Source organism: Oncorhynchus masou, chromosome 31 (genome assembly GCF_036934945.1).
Source record: "Oncorhynchus masou masou isolate Uvic2021 chromosome 31, UVic_Omas_1.1, whole genome shotgun sequence".
Lineage (NCBI taxonomy): Eukaryota > Metazoa > Chordata > Actinopteri > Salmoniformes > Salmonidae > Oncorhynchus > Oncorhynchus masou.
In genome coordinates, this window is record NC_088242.1 from 80827672 (window position 1) to 80846980 (window position 19309).

The 19309-nt window shown below is 40.8% G+C and overlaps 1 protein-coding gene and 1 pseudogene across 1 annotated transcript; one reads left to right on the forward strand and one right to left on the reverse strand.

Moving 5' to 3' along the window:
* The first annotated feature begins 793 nt into the window (after positions 1 to 793).
* LOC135525028 (interleukin-1 receptor-associated kinase 4-like) lies at positions 794 to 4474 on the forward strand (annotated as a pseudogene).
* On the reverse strand, positions 4348 to 18901 carry LOC135524538 (twinfilin-1-like). Its single transcript, XM_064952157.1, has 9 exons — positions 18791 to 18901; positions 16408 to 16488; positions 16022 to 16200; positions 12126 to 12221; positions 11658 to 11762; positions 6610 to 6735; positions 6061 to 6211; positions 5768 to 5889; positions 4348 to 5521 (listed from the first exon to the last, which is right to left on the reverse strand). Exons 1-9 carry the CDS (start codon positions 18813 to 18815, stop codon positions 5354 to 5356), a joined length of 1053 nt encoding a protein of 350 aa, XP_064808229.1. The 5' UTR covers positions 18816 to 18901; the 3' UTR covers positions 4348 to 5353.
* Positions 18902 to 19309: the final 408 nt, after the last annotated feature.

Sequence of the window (19309 nt, forward strand, 5' to 3'; positions counted from 1 at the left end):
TATGAATCATATGCACAGCACAACATCTAATCTATTCCAACTACAGAGTGGACCCTGGGCCTCTCCTTCACTCTCAACCACCCAGTCAGCCATACAACCTACCAGCCAGACCTACCCACCCACAACTCCAGTCATCCATCAAGCCAGCCAGCCACCCTGCCAGGCTACCAGAACCCAGCATCAGCATGTGTAACTGATCATAAATCCTCAACCAACACACTCAGAGCAAAAAGCAACTAGCAGGCCATAAACAGATCAGGTACTGCTTATAAAGAGAGAGATAATTAGTCTCACTAACTTCCAATTGACAATCAAAGAGCAAGCATGCACAGCATTCTGTCATGGTTATTTCATCATAATTGTTGATGTGTAAGTATGCGCCAGACCTCTGGACCTAATCACAACAGCATCTTGACTTGCATGCTTCCAACATTAATATCAGATACAGGAATGGAAAGTCTGTCTTCAATACTATACTGGTGGAGAATAGTGGAACTTTAAAATCCCTGCAGATATTGCAAGATTTCCCACAAGAGGGCACTGATGTTAACCTACATGCTACAGTAATGACGAATGTGAAACCATGTCACATGGTGAGCCTATAATGTTACACTTTAGGGATATTGCTATTTTTTTAAAGAGTACCTCAATGAACAAGGAAATAAATTATTTTGATTTCTACTCCATGAGTTTGCAAAATTGTAACATGACATTGTAACGCTTGCCTTTGAAGTGAACCTTCTCGTGTAAAAAGGAACTGTCCAACCAACATGTGTGATCATTATTTTCCAGGATGAACAATACAATAAAGTCAGCTACATTTATTCGGAACCTCCACTATGGGGTTCAACGAACATTCTCAGACTTCTTGGACCCTCAAGAGAGCTGGAAAGACGTTCTTGTTTCTATACACAAACCCACAGGGGAGCCAAAGTACTCTCAGGTACTCGCATTTAAGGTCATGTGCTGGTCATCTACTGTACTTCACTGATAGGAGTGACACCAAAGTTGTCATCTTTCATGACAAAATTGTAACCTTCTGTTAAAGCTGTCTGTTACATTGCAACATTAGCATTGTAATCATCAGATGCTGGTTTTTGGTTGTTCCGGTCCACGGTCTACTCTATTCTTGAACCTACCTTCAAAGGACAGGAGATTTGAAGCTGGGGGACATCTAACAGCACTGTGGGAGAGGTGGCATCTTGATGAGCCACAGGTTAATGGCTGCAGCCAGTATTCTGCTACCGGGTATGCTACGGTCAACGTGTGTGTTTCATCAAAGAGCTTGTATTGACTGTCTATTCCACTCGCTGGTTTTGATCGTCTTGTATAGATTTCTTAGCTATGATTTCACCCAAACATAAAAAACCTCCGCTCAACCATCCCCCAGCCACATCCCAGCCACCTGTGTCTCCTGGGGGAAAAGAGACAGTAAACAACACTGAAACCAGAACCTTGGGTAGGACAGATGAACAGCCACTTCCAGACAGCACCTCAGAGCAGCAGGAGGTCGAGGAACCCAATGACACTTCAGGTTTGGACCAATGTATGACTTTCATATGAATGTGTTATAAGCACTTAAGGTGTTATGAGCGCCCAAAACATAGTAATACATGGGGTTATATAGATTATAGGTTATTTTACTGGTGGTTTAATTACATAGATGTAGTGACAAGAAGCTATTATAGATTGTGTTGAGTGAAATTTGACTGATCGTTTGATCCTGTTCAGAAATGTGTCGCAATGCACAAAATATCCAGTAGATGGCAGCATTTACCTCAAAAAACGATGGTAGTATACCAAGACTGTCCCTTATGAACAGGTTAATAATCCATTGATTCTCAGGTTTTCTAAGGCTTTCTTTCCACTCACTGGCCTTGGTGAGGGCAGCTTTGGAACGGTCTACAAAGGCCTCATCAATGGTAAATCTGTGGCAGTGAAGAAACTACTCTCAGTAGGTGCCAATATTATCTGTGGCAATAACACTATTCATATTGTACACAGAGTATACAAAACATTAAGAACACCTGCTCTTTCCATGACATACTGACCAGGTGAATCCAGGTGAAAGCTATGATCCCTTGTGCCCAAAATCTCTGACTTTGGGCTGACATGGGCCTCGGCCATGCGGTCGTCTTTGACAGCAAAAAAATCTAATCAAACAGTTTTTGGGTGGTACGTTGTACTTTACACCAACACACATCTATGGAACTAACACAATATGAAGACATTATACAATGTTGTGTGAAAATCCACACCAGCACTGATTTGAATATCACCTGAGTGACACTACATGACTGTCACGCCCTGACCTTAGTTATCTTTGTTTTCTTTATTATTTTGGTTCGGTCAGGGTGTGACGAGGGTGGTTTGTTTAGTTTTGTATTGTCTAGGGGTTTTTGTAAGTCGAGGTGTTTATATGTCTATGGTTGCCTAGATTGGTTCTCAATCACAGGCAGCTGTTTATCATTGTCTGATTGGGGACCATATTTAGGTAGCCATATTCCTTGGGTAGTTTGTGGGTTCTTATTCTATGTTTAGTTGCCTGTCTGCACTAGCCATATTAGCGTCACGGTTCGTTTTATATAGTTTGTTCATTGTTCTTTCCTTCATTAAAGAAGTATGTACGCTTACCAAGCTGCGCCTTGGTCTCCTCCATATGACGACAATGACAAGCAATTGAGACAGCACCTCATGTGGCTACACCCCTAAACATTATGCCATACAGCTCAAGCCTTTCACACTATCACTTTAAATACCTAAATATAACCCAGAAGATACAGTGACAACAATATTGAATTGATGATGAAACTGCAACGTAAGTCAAACTCATAAAACTGAATTGGCAGTTCAGCAGTTTTCCTCAGTGCCAGACTCCAAAACCTACTGACACACAATTGTTGGATCCTTAAGTGAGAATTGTTTTATTTAACTATCCAAGTCAGTTAAGAACTACCCCGGCCAAACCCTCCCCTAACCCGTACGACGCTGAGCCAATTGTGCGCCGCCCTCCCGATCACGTCCAGTTGTGACACGCCTCTAGCACTGCAATAGTGCCTTAGACCACTGTGTCAATCGGGAGAACTGCACTGAAACATGCACCTGTGCCCGTCTACCAGCCAATTAATTTCAAATGAAAGGTTACTGCTCCTCAATGATAAATAAAGAAAAATGTTGATGGAGGCTTATAATGGAAATGTGGGAACAGTACTGCATGACATAAATTATGGACTCTACTGTCAGCAGTCCAATATGAGGTCAGGTCTTCTGTGTGTTGAACTGATTGAACCTCATCATAAACCAACAGCTACTGTCAGTGTTCAGCCTGAACACTGGGAACAGTAGCATACAGTATCTTAGACATAGCCTGCTATATTATTAATGAAGAGTAATAGAGGGCTGTTGTTGGCTAGAGCCAGAGCCAGCCAGGTGGTTAATCTAAGGTCTCTGCATCCACAGGTGTTGCTAGAAATATTGTCTGGAGTCCTGCCAGTTGATGAAAATTGTGATCCTATGTTCCTGGTGAGCAAGCAGAACAATGGAAGCTTTCTCTTTAGTACTCGTCTGTCTTCATCATACAGTGGGTTGAATGCATATGATCTGAAGAAAGAAAATATTTCACTTTTTGTATTTACTATGCAGTGTCAATCAAAAAGCTAATTACGCAGCATTACTTAGTTTCTACTCTTCGCTCCCTGTTCAGCATAAGGCCACATTTGGACAGTATACAGTAGATGGCAGACAGCGTTGTATATCTCATCTGTCAGTGTAGTTACCACTGCAAGCAGTAGCTGAAGGATGTGTAGCTGCTGTTGATTGGTATGATTTGTTATGACTGTCACAGATGAACAGGAAGGATGAGATAGATGAAGAATAAATGGCCCTGAAGAAAAAGAGAATGCTGTCTTAATGACAGAAAGAACAAACAGACACTGACGAAAGAGGTGTGTGATGCCAGTACAGTTGCTAGCACTTTAGTTGACAGTACTGTCTCCACTGGTATATCAATGGGTACTTTGTGCTTCTTAGTTATAGCTGGGAGCCAACGCTTACTACTATGTGCTTAATTGTCTTTATCGCATTGAAATAATGTATATATTTTAATAGGTCCTGACGGAGCTTGAAGATGTTGTCAAAAGCATTTCACTAGAACAGCTGGGGCCTGAGAGGGAAGCAGACAACATGGAAGACGACCCCTTGCCTCACACCTTTTCCTTAAACAAGGTTACTTTGCTCTAGAGCAGTGACCAACATTTTTACAAAGTCTTCTGTATTTTTTTGTTGCTTTAGGAATAAACAGCATTTTATATATATATATATATATGGAAAAACAGAGCATACTGTATGTTTGATGTAAATATTTTTATTTTCCTTTTTAAAAAGCAGCTGTTTTAAGAAAAATAAACAACTTAAGACCAAACAAGACAGTTCTCATGAGAGTGTATTCCCTTGTCCGAAGATGGTGTTAAACTAGTGATTTGCCATACAATAAATCAGTAGACAAGTGACTGTGGCAGAAAGAAATTCCATTTGGAATCACTGTCTCTGGGACTCCCACCTTGCATTCACACCATAGGAGCTGGCACAGTAGCATACTTAGCTTCCTTGAATGCTAATCAGAGCTATGAAATAGTGGAAGCCCCTGTTCTCTCCATTACGTGACCCTCATTGACACTATAGATAGACAGATCAGTACAGACAATACCTTTTCATCACAGACAGAGCAGAACACCTACAACATGTACAGCACTTGCATAGAAAAATACGTTTCTCAGCATATGTGTTTTATGTAAACCACAGTTATCAAAAAAGAAATGTTCCAATATTTTTTTTAAAAGAAGAAAAATGACAGGAGCAAATATTACATCTTTAAGTGGGGTTTGGACCTCTTCAGAACTGTGCCCACATATTGATGGAGACATTTTATCAACTTTAGGTACAGGAAACACATAACAAATTGGCATTGATCTAAGAGGAGTGCAAGGAATGATTGCAAGCATGTGAACTCAACTCATGGAGGATTCGTCACATTGGCACAGTTCACATTAGTCAAACTAACATGTTTTTATTCTCGACAACAGTGTAAAAACATTCCTTACTTAACTTGTTCTAACCTCTGAATAGCTCAGTAAAATACTTTGAATGAATCGCAGGTTACAAATGGACATTCTCAAGTGTGTTTCAGCTCAGTTGTCCATTGGCGTGCATAGTTCAGTCTCTGGGTGAGCTTAGAGGGTTTAGAAGTTTTTTATTTTATTTTTATTTTTTACAAGAGGTTGTTTCAAATAATCTTTCCCTCCATCACTTGGAATGTTCCATTATGGAGCGTGTGGGTGTGTGTGTGGGGGTCTGTTTAGTCATCCTCTTCTCCATCTCCGGGCGGTCTGGTGATGCGGCGTCCTCCCTTCTTCCCAGCGGGGCCCTTGGGCTTGGCAAAGGCCTGCTTGTGTGCGTGCTGCTTGGGATGGACTTCCTCATACAGGAATTCACCAGTCAGCTCTTCCCCACTTTCAATCTCGAGCTATGAACAGTCACACACAAATAGTGAGGCGTTGGACTGTTAACCAAACCAGGGTTGGAGTCAATTCCATATCAATTCAGTCAATTTAGGAAGTAAACGCATTGAGAAAAAAATGTAATAATAGTGTCAGTTTACATCCTGAATTTAAACGAAATTAACCTGAACCAAACCTACTGACTTTTTTAATGAACCCTAAGAACACTTGTATTGGTGTTAACACCAATTGTTTGATCTTTCAGTCCTTACCTTCTTCAAAATGTCAATTTGCATGTTGTTCTCCACCATGTCCACCAGGGGATTTTTGCAACTGGAATAGAGCATCCTCTCTTTGATGCTGCACTTATACCCCGGCATGGAATAAATGAACACTGCAAAAGGCAAAATAACAATGGAGGATGTCTCATCACAATCACAGATATACAATGCAGTAAATATGAAATATGTATTTTGTATATAGGTATGATGACAGCTGTGCTTGGTGTCTCAGTTGGTTCTCTTCTATTGTTCTTTGTGAAAACAGTGAATGTAAATATATTCACCTGTGGACTCCAGGTAGTCTCCCTCGTGGGAATGATTGTAGCGGAAGAAGTGATAGCGAGCAGACTCTGTGGGGATCCTCTTGGGCAGGTCTTTCACCTCGGTTGGTTCAGTGTTAGACAACCTAATGAGTTCTTTGGCAAAGTCTATTTCCTATCGAGAGTAGATATGAAACCGTACTATGAATTAACCAGATATGACAGTCGGACAATTACGCTCTAATAAAATGTCATTTCATCTTTGTGTGATTTATTGAATAGCTCTTTTGATAACATGCCCATTATGAGAAAAAGGCAGAGCCGGTTCGACGTGTCACAATTATGCCTTTGTCCCCAAATGTGATCTTGTGACACAAGCCCTTGAATTTCAATGAGAACTGACACAATGACACTTGGGGAAACAAAGAAGAACCACATCGTACTGTTCTCAATAGAACTCCTGACTCCAAAATTCCTTTGACAGTCTACAGAGAAGCCTGAGGATAAAAGTGGAACAGAACTTGTTCTCAACTGACTCACCTGGAAAAGCGACAGAGGAAGAGAAGTACTTACAAGTTGTACGTAGTTGACTTGCTTATCTCTGAATCGTTTGAGCGCCTCGAACGCGTCTCCATGCATGGGGAACGCCACCCCCTGCAGTGTCTGCTGCTTGGTGTCTACACTGATGTCAGTCTGCACCTGAACACAACACAGAGAAAACAACGTAAGACAACTTAACCTTTACCATAGTCAGCGCACAGCTCGCTAGTGATAGTGCTAGTGATTCCATCAATATTTGATTTAACCAGGAAGTCCCTTTGAGGATAACTGGCCACCTTGAATTAATATGAAGTAGATATGAGGCAAACAAATCCAGAACATTTACTTCCTTACTTCCTCCTGTTCAGATTCTCCACATTGGGGATAATGACTGATGTGGCTGATGTTTCTATTTCTGGATAGGAGAGACAGGAGTGATGATAAAATCACCTTAAAGACTGGAAATGGAAGGGGATGATACTGATGGATTGCACCTATTTTTAGAGCCCTGCTGGTTCCCTCGGAATTAGAAGCACTGTCGTGTACACATGATTGAGCAGCAGTGCACCCACCTCATGGACCAGAAGGATTGTGGGGTTTATCCATCAATTTAGTCAAGGCAGTCTCTCTCTCTCTAGGCACATAAATGATAAATACAGTTGAAGTCGGAAGTTTACATACACCTTAGCCAAATACATTTAAAAACTCAGTTCACAATTCCTGACATTTAATCAGAGTAAAAAAATCCCTGTTTTAGGTCAGTTAGGATCACCACTTTATTTTAAGAATGTGAAATGTCAGAATAATAGTAGAGAGAATGATTAATTTCAGCTTTTATATTTCTTTCATCACATTCCCAGTGGGTCAGAAGTTTACATAGCCTGAATTAGTATTTGGTAGCATTGCCTTTAAATTGTTTAACTTGGGTCAAATGTTTTGGGTAGCCTTCCACAAGCTTAAAACAATAAGTTGGGTGAATTTTGGCCCATTCCTCCTGACAGAGCTGGTGTAACGGAGTCAGGTTTGTAGGCCTCCTTGCTCTCACACGCCTTTTCAGTTCTGCCCACAAATTTTCTATAGGATTGGAGGTCAGGGATTTATGATGGCCACTCCAATACCTTGACTTTGTTGTCCTTAAGCCATTTTTCCACAACTTTGGAAGTATGCTTGGGGTCATTGTCCATTTGAAAGACCCATTTGCGACCAGGCTTTAACTTACTGACTGATGTCTTGAGATGTCGCTTCAATATATCCACATAATTTTCCAACCTCATGATGCCATCTATTTTGTGAAACGCACCAGTCCCTCCTGCAGTAAAGCACCCCCACAACATGATGCTGCCACCCCCGTGTTTCACAGTTGGGATGGTGTTCTTCGGCTTGCAAGCCTCCCCCTTTCTCCTCCAAACATAACGATGGTCATTATGGCCAAACAGTTCTATTTTTGTTTCATCAGACCAGAGGACATTTCTCCAAATAGTCCAATCTTTGTCCCCATGTGCAGTTGAAAACCATAGTCTGGGTTTTTTATGGTGGTTTTGGAGCAGTGGCTTCTTCCTTGCTGAGCAGCCTTTCAGGTTATGTCAATATAGGACTCGTTTTACTGTGGATATAAATACTTTGTACCCGTTTCCTCCAGCATCTTCACTAGGTCCTTTGCTGTTATTCTGGGATTGATTTGCACTTTTCGCACCAAAGTACGTTCATCTCTAGGAGACAGAACGCGTCTCCTTCCTGAGCGGTATGACGGCTGCGTGGTCTCATGGTGTTTATACATGCGTACTATTGTTTGTATAGATGAACGTGTTACCTTCAGGTGTTTGGAAATTGCTCACAAGGATGAACCAGACTTGTGGAGGTCTACAATTTTTTTTCCTGAGGTCTTGGCTGATTTCTTTTGAATTTCCCATGATGTCAAGCAAAGAGGCACTGAGTTTGAAGGTCGGCCTTGAAATAAATTCACAGGTACACCTCCAATTGACTCAAATTATGTCAATTAGCCTATCAGAAGCTTCTAAAGCCATGACACCATTTTCTGGAATTTTCCAAGCTATTTAAAGGCACAGTCAACATAGTGTATGTAAACTTCTGACCCACTATAATTGTGATACAGTGAATTATAAGTGAAATAATCTGTCTGTAAACAATTGTTGGAAAAATTACTTGTGTCATGCACAAAGTAGATGTCCTAATCGACTTGCCAAAACTATAATTTGTTAAGAAATTTATGGGAGAAATGCTTGCCTGTTTTCGCCTGTCTAGCTTTTTATTGGTTGTATTTAGGAGTGTGACTGAATGCTTCTCAGACCACTTCCTTATACAGCAACTAGGTTGTTTCCTCTTTAAGAAGGCTGACTTTGGTTTGGTTGGAATCATGAGCCACTGTGTGTTACTTTCTCTTTGGTTAATCACATCTCACAACTACCAAGAAAAAAGCAAACTTGACAAGCTTCATTGTTAGTAGCAAGTCAAGCACTGGCTATCACATAACAGTTTACCCTGATCTTATCAGTGGAGCCAAACCCAGGCAGTGGTGTGACCTTGTCCAAGTGCTTTCCTGGACAGAATTATTGCAAAGTATCAATGCAAATGAATGATCATTCATCAACTTTCAAAGGTGGCCCCTCGTGTAGGCTGACTATACAGAACATTTTAGTTCAAGACCAGTGTATTTAGTGGGAGATCTCAACAACAACATCCTATTGCTTACAGTGCATTGTGACTTTTTTTTTTTTTTTTTACACACACAAAAAACACCTATTTATATACAGTGCCTTGCGAAAGTATTCGGCCCCCTTGAACTTTGCGACCTTTTGCCACATTTCAGGCTTCAAACATAAAGATATAAAACTGTATTTTTTTGTGAAGAATCAACAACAAGTGGGACACAATCATGTAGTGGAACAACATTTATTGGATATTTCAATCTTTTTTAACAAATCAAAAACTGAAAAATTGGGCGTGCAAAATTATTCATCCCCCTTAAGTTAATACTTTGTAGCGCCACCTTTTGCTGCGATTACAGCTGTAAGTCGCTTGGGGTATGTCTCTATCAGTTTTGCACATCGAGAGACTGAATTTTTTTCCCATTCCTCCTTGCAAAACAGCTCGAGCTCAGTGAAGTTGGATGGAGTGCATTTGTGAACAGCAGTTTTCAGTTCTTTCCACAAATTCTCGATTGGATTCAGGTCTGGACTTTGACTTGGCCATTCTAACACCTGGATATGTTTATTTTTGAACCATTCCATTGTAGATTTTGCTTTATGTTTTGGATCATTGTCTTGTTGGAAGACAAATCTCCGTCCCAGTCTCAGGTCTTTTGCAGACTCCATCAGGTTTTCTTCCAGAATGGTCCTGTATTTGGCTCCATCCATCTTCCCATCAATTTTAACCATCTTCCCTGTCCCTGCTGAAGAAAAGCAGGCCCAAACCATGATGCTGCCACCACCATGTTTGACAGTGGAGATGGTGTGTTCAGGGTGATGATCTGTGTTGCTTTTACGCCAAACATAATGTTTTGCATTGTTGCCAAAAAGTTCAATTTTGGTTTCATCTGACCAGAGCACCTTCTTCCACATGTTTGGTGTGTCTCCCAGGTGGCTTGTGGCAAACTTTAAACAACACTTTTTATGGATATCTTTAAGAAATGGCTTTCTTCTTGCCACTCTTCCATAAAGGCCAGATTTGTGCAATATACGACTGATTGTTGTCCTATGGACAGAGTCTCCCACCTCAGCTGTAGATCTCTGCAGTTCATCCAGAGTGATCATGGGCCTCTTGGCTGCATCTCTGATCAGTCTTCTCCTTGTATGAGCTGAAAGTTTAGAGGGACGGCCAGGTCTTGGTAGATTTGCAGTGGTCTGATACTCCTTCCATTTCAATATTATCGCTTGCACAGTGCTCCTTGGGATGTTTAAAGCTTGGGAAATCTTTTTGTATCCAAATCCGGCTTTAAACTTCTTCACAACAGTATCTCGGACCTGCCTGGTGTGTTCCTTGTTCTTCATGATGCTCTCTGCGCTTTTAACGGACCTCTGAGACTATCACAGTGCAGGTGCATTTATACGGAGACTTGATTACACACAGGTGGATTGTATTTATCATCATTAGTCATTTAGGTCAACATTGGATCATTCAGAGATCCTCACTGAACTTCTGGAGAGAGTTTGCTGCACTGAAAGTAAAGGGGCTGAATAATTTTGCACGCCCAATTTTTCAGTTTTTGATTTGTTAAAAAAGTTTGAAATATCCAATAAATGTCGTTCCACTTCATGATTGTGTCCCACTTGTTGTTGATTCTTCACAAAAAAATACAGTTTTATATCTTTATGTTTGAAGCCTGAAATGTGGCAAAATGTCGCAAAGTTCAAGGGGGCCGAATACTTTCGCAAGGCACTGTAGCTATGAGTCTCGACCCATACAGGGGAAATAGAGAAAGGGGATACCTAGTCAGTTGTACAACTGAATGCATTCAACTAAAATGTGTCTACCGCATTTAAACCAACCCCTCTGAATCAAACAGGTGCGGGGGCTGCCTTAATCGATGTCCGCGTCATCGGAGCCCAGGGAATCGTTTCGGTTGGAGCTAACTGCCTTGCTCGAGGGCAGAAGGGCATTCGAACCAGCAACCTTTCGGTTACTGGCCTAACGCTCTTAACCGCTAGGCTACGTGCTGCGGTTAGTTGTCCATCTGCCAACTTCCTGTAGTTCTAATGAATCACAGCACCTATCCAGTGACTCTTAATGCCAGTTCGGCATTTTGCACAGCTGTATTGCTGACCTTGTGGTCTTATGGGGGTTAGGTATCACCAGCAGTCATTAATATTCAAGACTGTCTTTTGGATTGAACACAATTCAAAGCATATGCTATGAGTTTACCGTACATGTTGCTATGAGTTGCTCAGAATCACTCCCACTATTAAGAGAAATTTGTCTAGATGTATTGGTTTCAAAGCTTAAAGGTTTGAATCGACACCCATTTAACAATGACACTTTCAACCAACAGAATTACTTTTGCACAGAATCACTTTTAAACATCACATGAAGTGTGAATACTGTTCTCTCTGTGTGTGCGTGTGTACCTCACTGAGTTTGATCTGTCTCAGTTCCTCCTCAGCAGCAGTGAGTGGTAGTGGTGCGGCCTTGGTCACCAGGTACTTCTTGTAGCCACTCAGAGACACATCCTCCTGGGGGAGTGGGGATAATCAGGAGGGGAGAGAGGATCACATACCAGTTAGCCTTTTATATACACTATTATAAACTGGGTGGTTCGAGTCCTGAATGCTTATTGGCCGACAGCCATGGTATATCAGACCGTATACCATGGGTATGACAAAACGTTTAGTTTTACTGCCCTAATTACGTTAGTAACCAGTTTATAACAGCAATAAGGCACCTCGGGGGTTTGTGATATAAAATAATTTTCATATTTCCATTACAACAACCTGAATGACAAAGCAGACAGAAAATCTGATCTTCAAAGTTCATTTCAGAAAGGCATAAGAGGATTTCACAACACAATCTAGGCTAATACAGATAATCTAACCAACCTTTGTAGTGCCAAAGAGCTCATCTTTGATAAGCCCCCCACCAAATTCCTTCTTTAGTGTGGCCCTGGTAGCAGCGTATAACATCTTATGTCGCACCTGTTTGAAATAGAATGTATTAGTGAATACACAAAGGGTACTGGAAAAGCAGTCTGTTTACATTTAACTATACTATCCATTTTCTATAACTCAATGACATTCAGTGATTTTTTTCATGTTTTTTATTGATTTCTGATTCTTATCTTGCTGCCGCAACATAAGCCCCCATTCTTTTTCCCCATTGGAGAGTAAACTGTGCCTGGATGAACACTAAATAAATGCATCCCATTTGGATGTTTCAGTGAGTACTTTTACATGCACACTAATCATTTCTATATTAAACTGATTATGGCAGTAGGCAGATTATGCAATAGTAATGTAAACAGTATCTCAAATTGGAGTCAGGTCAAAATCGAAGTAAGCATACGCCGATTAAAATACCTGGTGTTCTGTGAAATCTTGAATTATTAGGACATGTGAACAACTTAATTCACGTTCCAGCGATGTATTTGATCTGCGCATGTGTGAGCAACAACCGAGCGAGCCTCCCTCATTAGCGCGAGTGCAGTGAGTTCAGAACAACTGAACGTATACATTTTAGAAGTAGTTCACACAAACTTTATGTGTCCGAACTCAGAATAAAATTTGCTTCTCAAAAATAGTATGGTCGCTGTGTTATAACATTTATTTTGATTGCCAATTTTCTGCATCAAGTGGCCTGATTTCAGATGTGTCCATGTAAACAGGACTATTAGGGAAATCATTATTCTTGAAAAGCATGTAAACATTTTAATGAAAGTATTATATTAATCTGACTATCCACAATAAATCGGGAGTATTGTGTGCATCAGGGTTTCCGTTATGAAAAGGTGGCACCGGACAATTGAGAAATTTCCCAGACCCATATGCATTGGGTGTGTACCCTGATTTGGGTGTCCACCCATGGTGTTCAGAATGACAGAAATCACCTTTACATTATGGTAATTATTTGTAACAAAACATGCAAATCGAGGATGCAATGGCGTGTCCTTACCGCCCACTTTGAAGATGTTAGAATAACTGTCCACATTCACTTTTCCTCAGCCAACAAGACGAGCAGCGAAGAGTAAAATCACTAGCCTATGCATAGGCGGCGGGTGAGTTCTCTAGTTTAAGGAAGCACATTTTCAGATCCTCTCAAGCTCTGTCAGGTTGGATGGGGATCGTTGCTGCACAGCTATTTTTAGGTCTCTCCAGAGATTTTAGATCGGGTTCAAGTACGGGCTCTGGCTGAGCCACTCAAGGACATTCAGAGACTTGTCCAAAAGCCAGTCCGGCGTTGTCTTGGCTGTGTGCTTAGGGCCATTGTCCTGTTGGAAGGTGGACATTCACCCCAGTCTGAGGTCCTGAGAGCTCTGGAGAAGGTTTTCATCAAGGATCTCTCTGTATTTAGCTCTGTTCATCTTTCCCTCGATCCTGACTAGTCTCCCAGTCCCTGCCGCAGAAAAACATCCCCACAACATGCTGCTGCCACCACCATGCTTCACCGTAGGGATGGTGCCAGATTTCCTCCAGATGTGACGCTTGGAATTCAGGGCCAAATAGTTCAATCTTGGTTTCATCAGACCAGAGAATCTTGTTTCTCATGGTCAAAGTCCTATAGGTGATTTTTGGCAAACTCCAAGCGTGCAGTCATGTGCCTTTAACTGAGGAGTGGCTTCCGTGTGGCCACTCTACCATAAACGCTTGATTGGTGGAGTGCTACAGAGATAGTTGTTCTTCTAGAAGGTTTTCCCATCTCCACAGAGGAACTCTGGAGCTTTGTCAGAGTTACCATCGGGTTCTTGGTCAACTTCCTGACCAAGGCCCTTCTCCCCCGATTGATCAGTTTGGCCGGGCGGCCAGCTCTAGGTAGTTCCAAACTTTTTCCATTTAAGAATGATGGAGGCCACTGTTTTCTTGGGGACCTTCAATGCTGCAGACATTTTTTGGTACCTTTCCCCATATCTGTGCCTCGACACAATCATGTCCAATTGAATTTACCACAGGTGGACTCCCATCAAGTTGTAGAAACATCTCAATGATGTTCAATGGAAACAGGATGCACCTGAGCTCAATTTTGAGTCGCATAGCAAAGGGTCTGAATACCTATGTAAATAAGGTATTTCTGTTTTATTATTTTTAACGAATTTGCACACTTTTTATTTTTATTTTAATCGCTTTGTCATTATGGGGTATTGTGTTTAGATTGGATTAAATAGAAGTTTCCTCATCATTTCAGAATAAGGCTGAATACCTTCAGAATGCACTGTAAATATAACTAAATCACTGTTCGTAAAAAAGACCGGTTTTTGCATGGCTGAGCACTTATAGCGTAGAAGCCTGGACTATAAGCTATATCAGATACATTTCTTATTTCTTTGCATGGGAATTATACATTTCATGCAATGCTACTACACTTTATATGAACAGAGACATTAGCAGAATCTTAATTTCTTAAAACAACAAATTATAGGGTAGCCTACTCTGCTGACACTGACAAACAGACCAATAAAAACCACGTTGTCCATATAATAGGCCTACGAAAAGGGGAGACACGAATAGAATATGACATCCATCTAAACTGGAGGAAATTATTGTCCAAACAGACTTAAGTGCCACTGACTCAACGATAAAGAGTGAATGTGAACTGCGTACTCACTGGAGGTATGACCGATGCTCTCCGCTGGTGCCAATAAGATAGGCTATAGGCCTACTGTTGTTCGCTCAATTAAGTTACAATTTTGATAACTAAAAGACAGATTATAGTATTTTCATTGTCTTCTCTTTAAAGCAATAACTATTTGCTTTCCAAACAATGTTGTTTTCCCACGATTTAAATGAGAAATATTGCGATACACCTGGTTGGGTCTCTACTTTTCACTGACAGTCGCAACTCAGCAATCATCTATTTGGTATTTGCCGCACAAGCTGCCCAAATTGAGCATGCAGCCTTTCCTTCCGACTTTAGGCAATGCGATTTAAAACAACTTATTCATGTTTTAAGGCTAGGGGAAGGTAATGATCCACTGTATCCTAATCATGCTTCAGTAATATGGTTTGAATTATTTTATTTAGCTCTGTATAGACATGAGTAGGCTAATTAGGCTATATAATTTTGGCAATTTAATTAAATTTACTTAGGGAAAGCTCAGTTTCCCCTAGCCTTATGGACATGCTATACGTTTCCAAAGTGGTGTGTGACGCGATGATGAAGTCTGTTTCTTCTCTCAGACAATTGGCCAGAGCCAATATTATTTATCAGCTTTTCAAAAAAAAAACAATCTTCCAAAAGCCAGCTATTGGAAACTCTGGTGTAACTGTACTCAGTTTTAGAACATGTGCAAGTGTTTTGAAACTTCTGCAGCTTTCCAGACAAGCCTGGACCTGTGGCACTCTGTGGAATGTCGAGCCCTGTCTGCTAGAGTAGGATGCAGTCAGTACTCCCTCGGTCTCTAGTCTCTGCCCCATGTTATTCAGCCTGGTACAGCCAGTGTAGGCCAGGGCACATTTCTCTCCTTGTCTGTGCATAATTAATTTATCTTTCTTAATTGTGCCAACTCATTCAATCTGGTAATGCTAAATTCATTTCAGTCTCTGCCATTACATCAATTTGCAACAGTTGTGATGTTATCTGTATCAAGAAGTGGTCAAAAGCTAAATGTCACATTTGCACTTAAGTACAAACTACATATAACCAACAACAATCAGTAATAAACACAAAACATGTTTTCTACGGGTCTGTTGTGAGTCGTGAGCATGAAGAGACTTGTCATTGACATGAACGTCCAACATAATTAGCAAACGGAAGCTGACATCTGTGTGTGAGAGGAGTTGCTTACAGGAGAGTGGTCAGGTGACCAGGCCATGAAGATCCACTCATAGCCCTGGTTGTTGGAGGAGTCCAGTCGGTACAGGATATAAGATGGCAGGTCGTCCTGTAGTAGAGGCAGGACTAACGAGTCATACTCTTGGTCCCATGTCTTTGATGCTTGCCTGGTCTCGCCCAAAGCTAGCTGCTCTGTAACACAAATATTATCAGAATTTAGTGGCTGAAGATTCAAAGTGAAAACATAATTTTGGTGAATAGAATCTCTCTGTGCTTTCCAACATTTCAGAAACCGTTTTAATTCTAAAAAAAAGATCTGTAATATATCCTTGAGAGACAGCCTTAGTGACAAACATTAGATATGTTTATGGTCAGATCAGTAAAACAAACACATCTTACCATCCTCAATCACAATCTTTAAGAGTCGATATTGGTCTCCACACCTCGCACTGGCAAAGATGTCCTTCACGTCGTTACCAGCTAGAAAAACAGTGGGGGAGTGAGTTTGGTATCAGCATAAAACATGCAATGTGTTCGAATATGGATGTTTCATAGTAGAAGCCTCATCACTGAAATTGGGCTTAAAGAAAAATTTCAAGCTGTTAAACCCATGTTAAAACCTTCCAAAGAACAAACCATGTAATTATCTTCAACCTTATCTATTTAAAACAATCTTTGCCACAGAAGTTTGGTCAACATATACAGTTGAAGTCAGAAGTTTACTTACACCTTCGCCAAATATATTTAAACTCAGTTTTTCACAATTCCTGACATTTAATCCTGTCTTTGGTCAGTTAGGATCACCACTTTATTTTAAGAATGTGAAATGCCAGAATAATAGTAGAGAGAATGATTTATTTCAGCTTTTATATTTCTTTCATCACATTCCCAATGGGCCAAAAGTTTAAATACACTCAATTAATATTTGGTAGCATTGCCTTTAAATTGTTTAACTTGGGTCAAACATTTCAGGTAGCTTTCCACAAGCATCCCACAATAAGTTAGGTGAATTTTGGCCCATTCCTCCTGACAGAGCTGGTGTAACTGAGTCAGGTTTGTAGGCTTCCTTGCTCGCAAACACTTTTTCAGTTCTGCCCACAAATGTTCTATAGGATTGAGGCCAGGGCTTTGTGATGGCCACTCCAATACCTTGACTTTGTTGTCTTTATGCAATCTTGCAACAAATTTGGAAGTTTTGGAAGACCCATTTGCGACCAAGCTTTAACTTCCTAACTGATGTCTTGAAATGTTGCTTCAATATATCCACATAATTTTCCATCCTCATGATGCCATCTATTTTGTGAAGTGCACCAGTCCCTACTGCAGCAAAGCACCCGATATAGGACTCGTTTTACTGTGGATATAAATACTCAGTGATCTGAATAGAGATTTCCTCCAGCATCTCCACAAGGTCCTTTGCTGTTGTTCTGGGATTGATTTGCACTTTTCGCACCAAAGTACGTTAATCTCTAGGAGACAGAACGTGTCTCCTTCATGAGCGGAATGACGGTTGTGTGGTCCCATGGTGTTTATACTTGCGTACTATTGTTTGTACAGATGATCATGGTACTTTCAGGCGTTTGGAAATTTCTCATAAGGGGCCACAGTGGCTTGTGGGTCTGCGTACCAACATCCATACCCCCCTTCCCCTCGTGATACATACATTTAGTTTTAACATTCATTTCCTGCAATTTTATAACTAATTTAATGCAATTATACTAATGTTGCTATAGGGTCGAATCAAATGTGTGCCGTTTTTAATTTGACAACTGATGGTCAATGGGCTCCTCCCTGGTTGGTAATTAGACCATGCTTATTACAAGTTCAGATAGCTTGCCGCTAGACTAATTTACCAATCTAAAAATATTTTGCTAACATGGGCTAATTGAGTGACTGCTGATGGACAATCACATTTCTAAATTGCAGCTTGTATATTCTATTATTTTAACTCTTAACAGTATATCACGACCCCGACTGAGTTGCCCATCCCTGGCCTAAGCCTATCCCTCACATAAGTCCATACTGAGCGAATAGTAGGATGAACGCATGCGACCCACAGCAATCTCCTTCCCACTCATAGATTTGAACAATGTGGCACACCGCTATTTTACATGCATGTCGTCAAGTTCACCATATAAACCTTTTAACCCAAGTCGTGTGCGTGTTGCTTGGTGAGTAGGATCCTCACTCATCCATGTTGTCAAAAACACACACACACACACACACACACACACACACACACACACACACACACACACACACACACACACACACACACACACACACACACACACACACACACACACACACACACACTTCAGTATCACTTGCATAAATATTTCAATAATTGTGCAAATGAAAAATACAATATTGGTATCTGTCATTGTGTTGAAAGCACTCAGATACTTTGGTTTACCTATTTCTCAGCTCATTTTTTTAATGTAAATGTCTGTTACATTTGAGTGCCAGATGTTTCAATGAAGGCGTTGCCCAAGCCAAAATGTTATTTTTTTACTCGAGTAGAAGCAGAGACAAACACACACGGTTCTTTTAGGACATCTAGCTACATAACTACCGTTGCTACTTCTTAGCAGAGCATCAAATCAATTATGACAGATAGTTGCTAGCTAGCTACCGTCGCTAGCTAGTACTTAACGTTACTGTACTACAGTACATAAATAGCAAAACATTGCACATCGATTAAAAACAGAATTTTCAATTAAGATGTATACAGTTCAATCATGCTAAGATAGCGACAATATAACTTAAATGAAATAGCTACCTTGTATGCCCGTTTGGTGGGACATTTTGTATTTTTATCGCAAGAAGGGTTGATGAAACAGAGAACCAAGCCAGGATAAGGAAGTAGGAAGCGGACTAGGCTAAATTCATGTGTCGTCATCATCATCATCAGCAAGGTCACGTGGTTCAACGGTGCAGGGGTGACGACGAGGAATACAACAAATCGTATTATTAAATTCCTGCGTTAATTAAATGGTAAACAACAAATGCGCTTTGACCTCGGGAAGTCTATTGACATTCTACACATACACGCTGGACTGGAGGAGCTAGCTATTTTATAGGCTACTACCAATGACTGTATATATGAAGTCTAACGTTACTACTCTGTCTAGCGTGAGGGGATGCCACATTTGTTTCCATTGTTTCCACTCCAGTCTAGACTGAAATGCAATGTTACATTTGTAACTTTAGTAATGTAGCCTATTGTTTGTGATGCAATGCTACCAGGGGCAGACTGAGACAAAAATTCGTCCCGGGCATTTCAGCCACACCAGCCCAC

Bases quoted from the DNA above. Each gene is read 5' to 3' on its own strand.
- LOC135524538 (XM_064952157.1), bottom strand. From the start codon at position 18,815: ATGTCCCACCAAACGGGCATACAAG. The intron at 6,736-11,657 runs GTACACACGCAC...TGTTGTGTTCAG, and splicing joins GACAGATCAAACTCAGTGAG to GTGCAGACTGACATCAGTGT. The intron at 5,522-5,767 runs GTAAGGACTGAA...GACTGTTCATAG, and splicing joins AAATTGACATTTTGAAGAAG to CTCGAGATTGAAAGTGGGGA.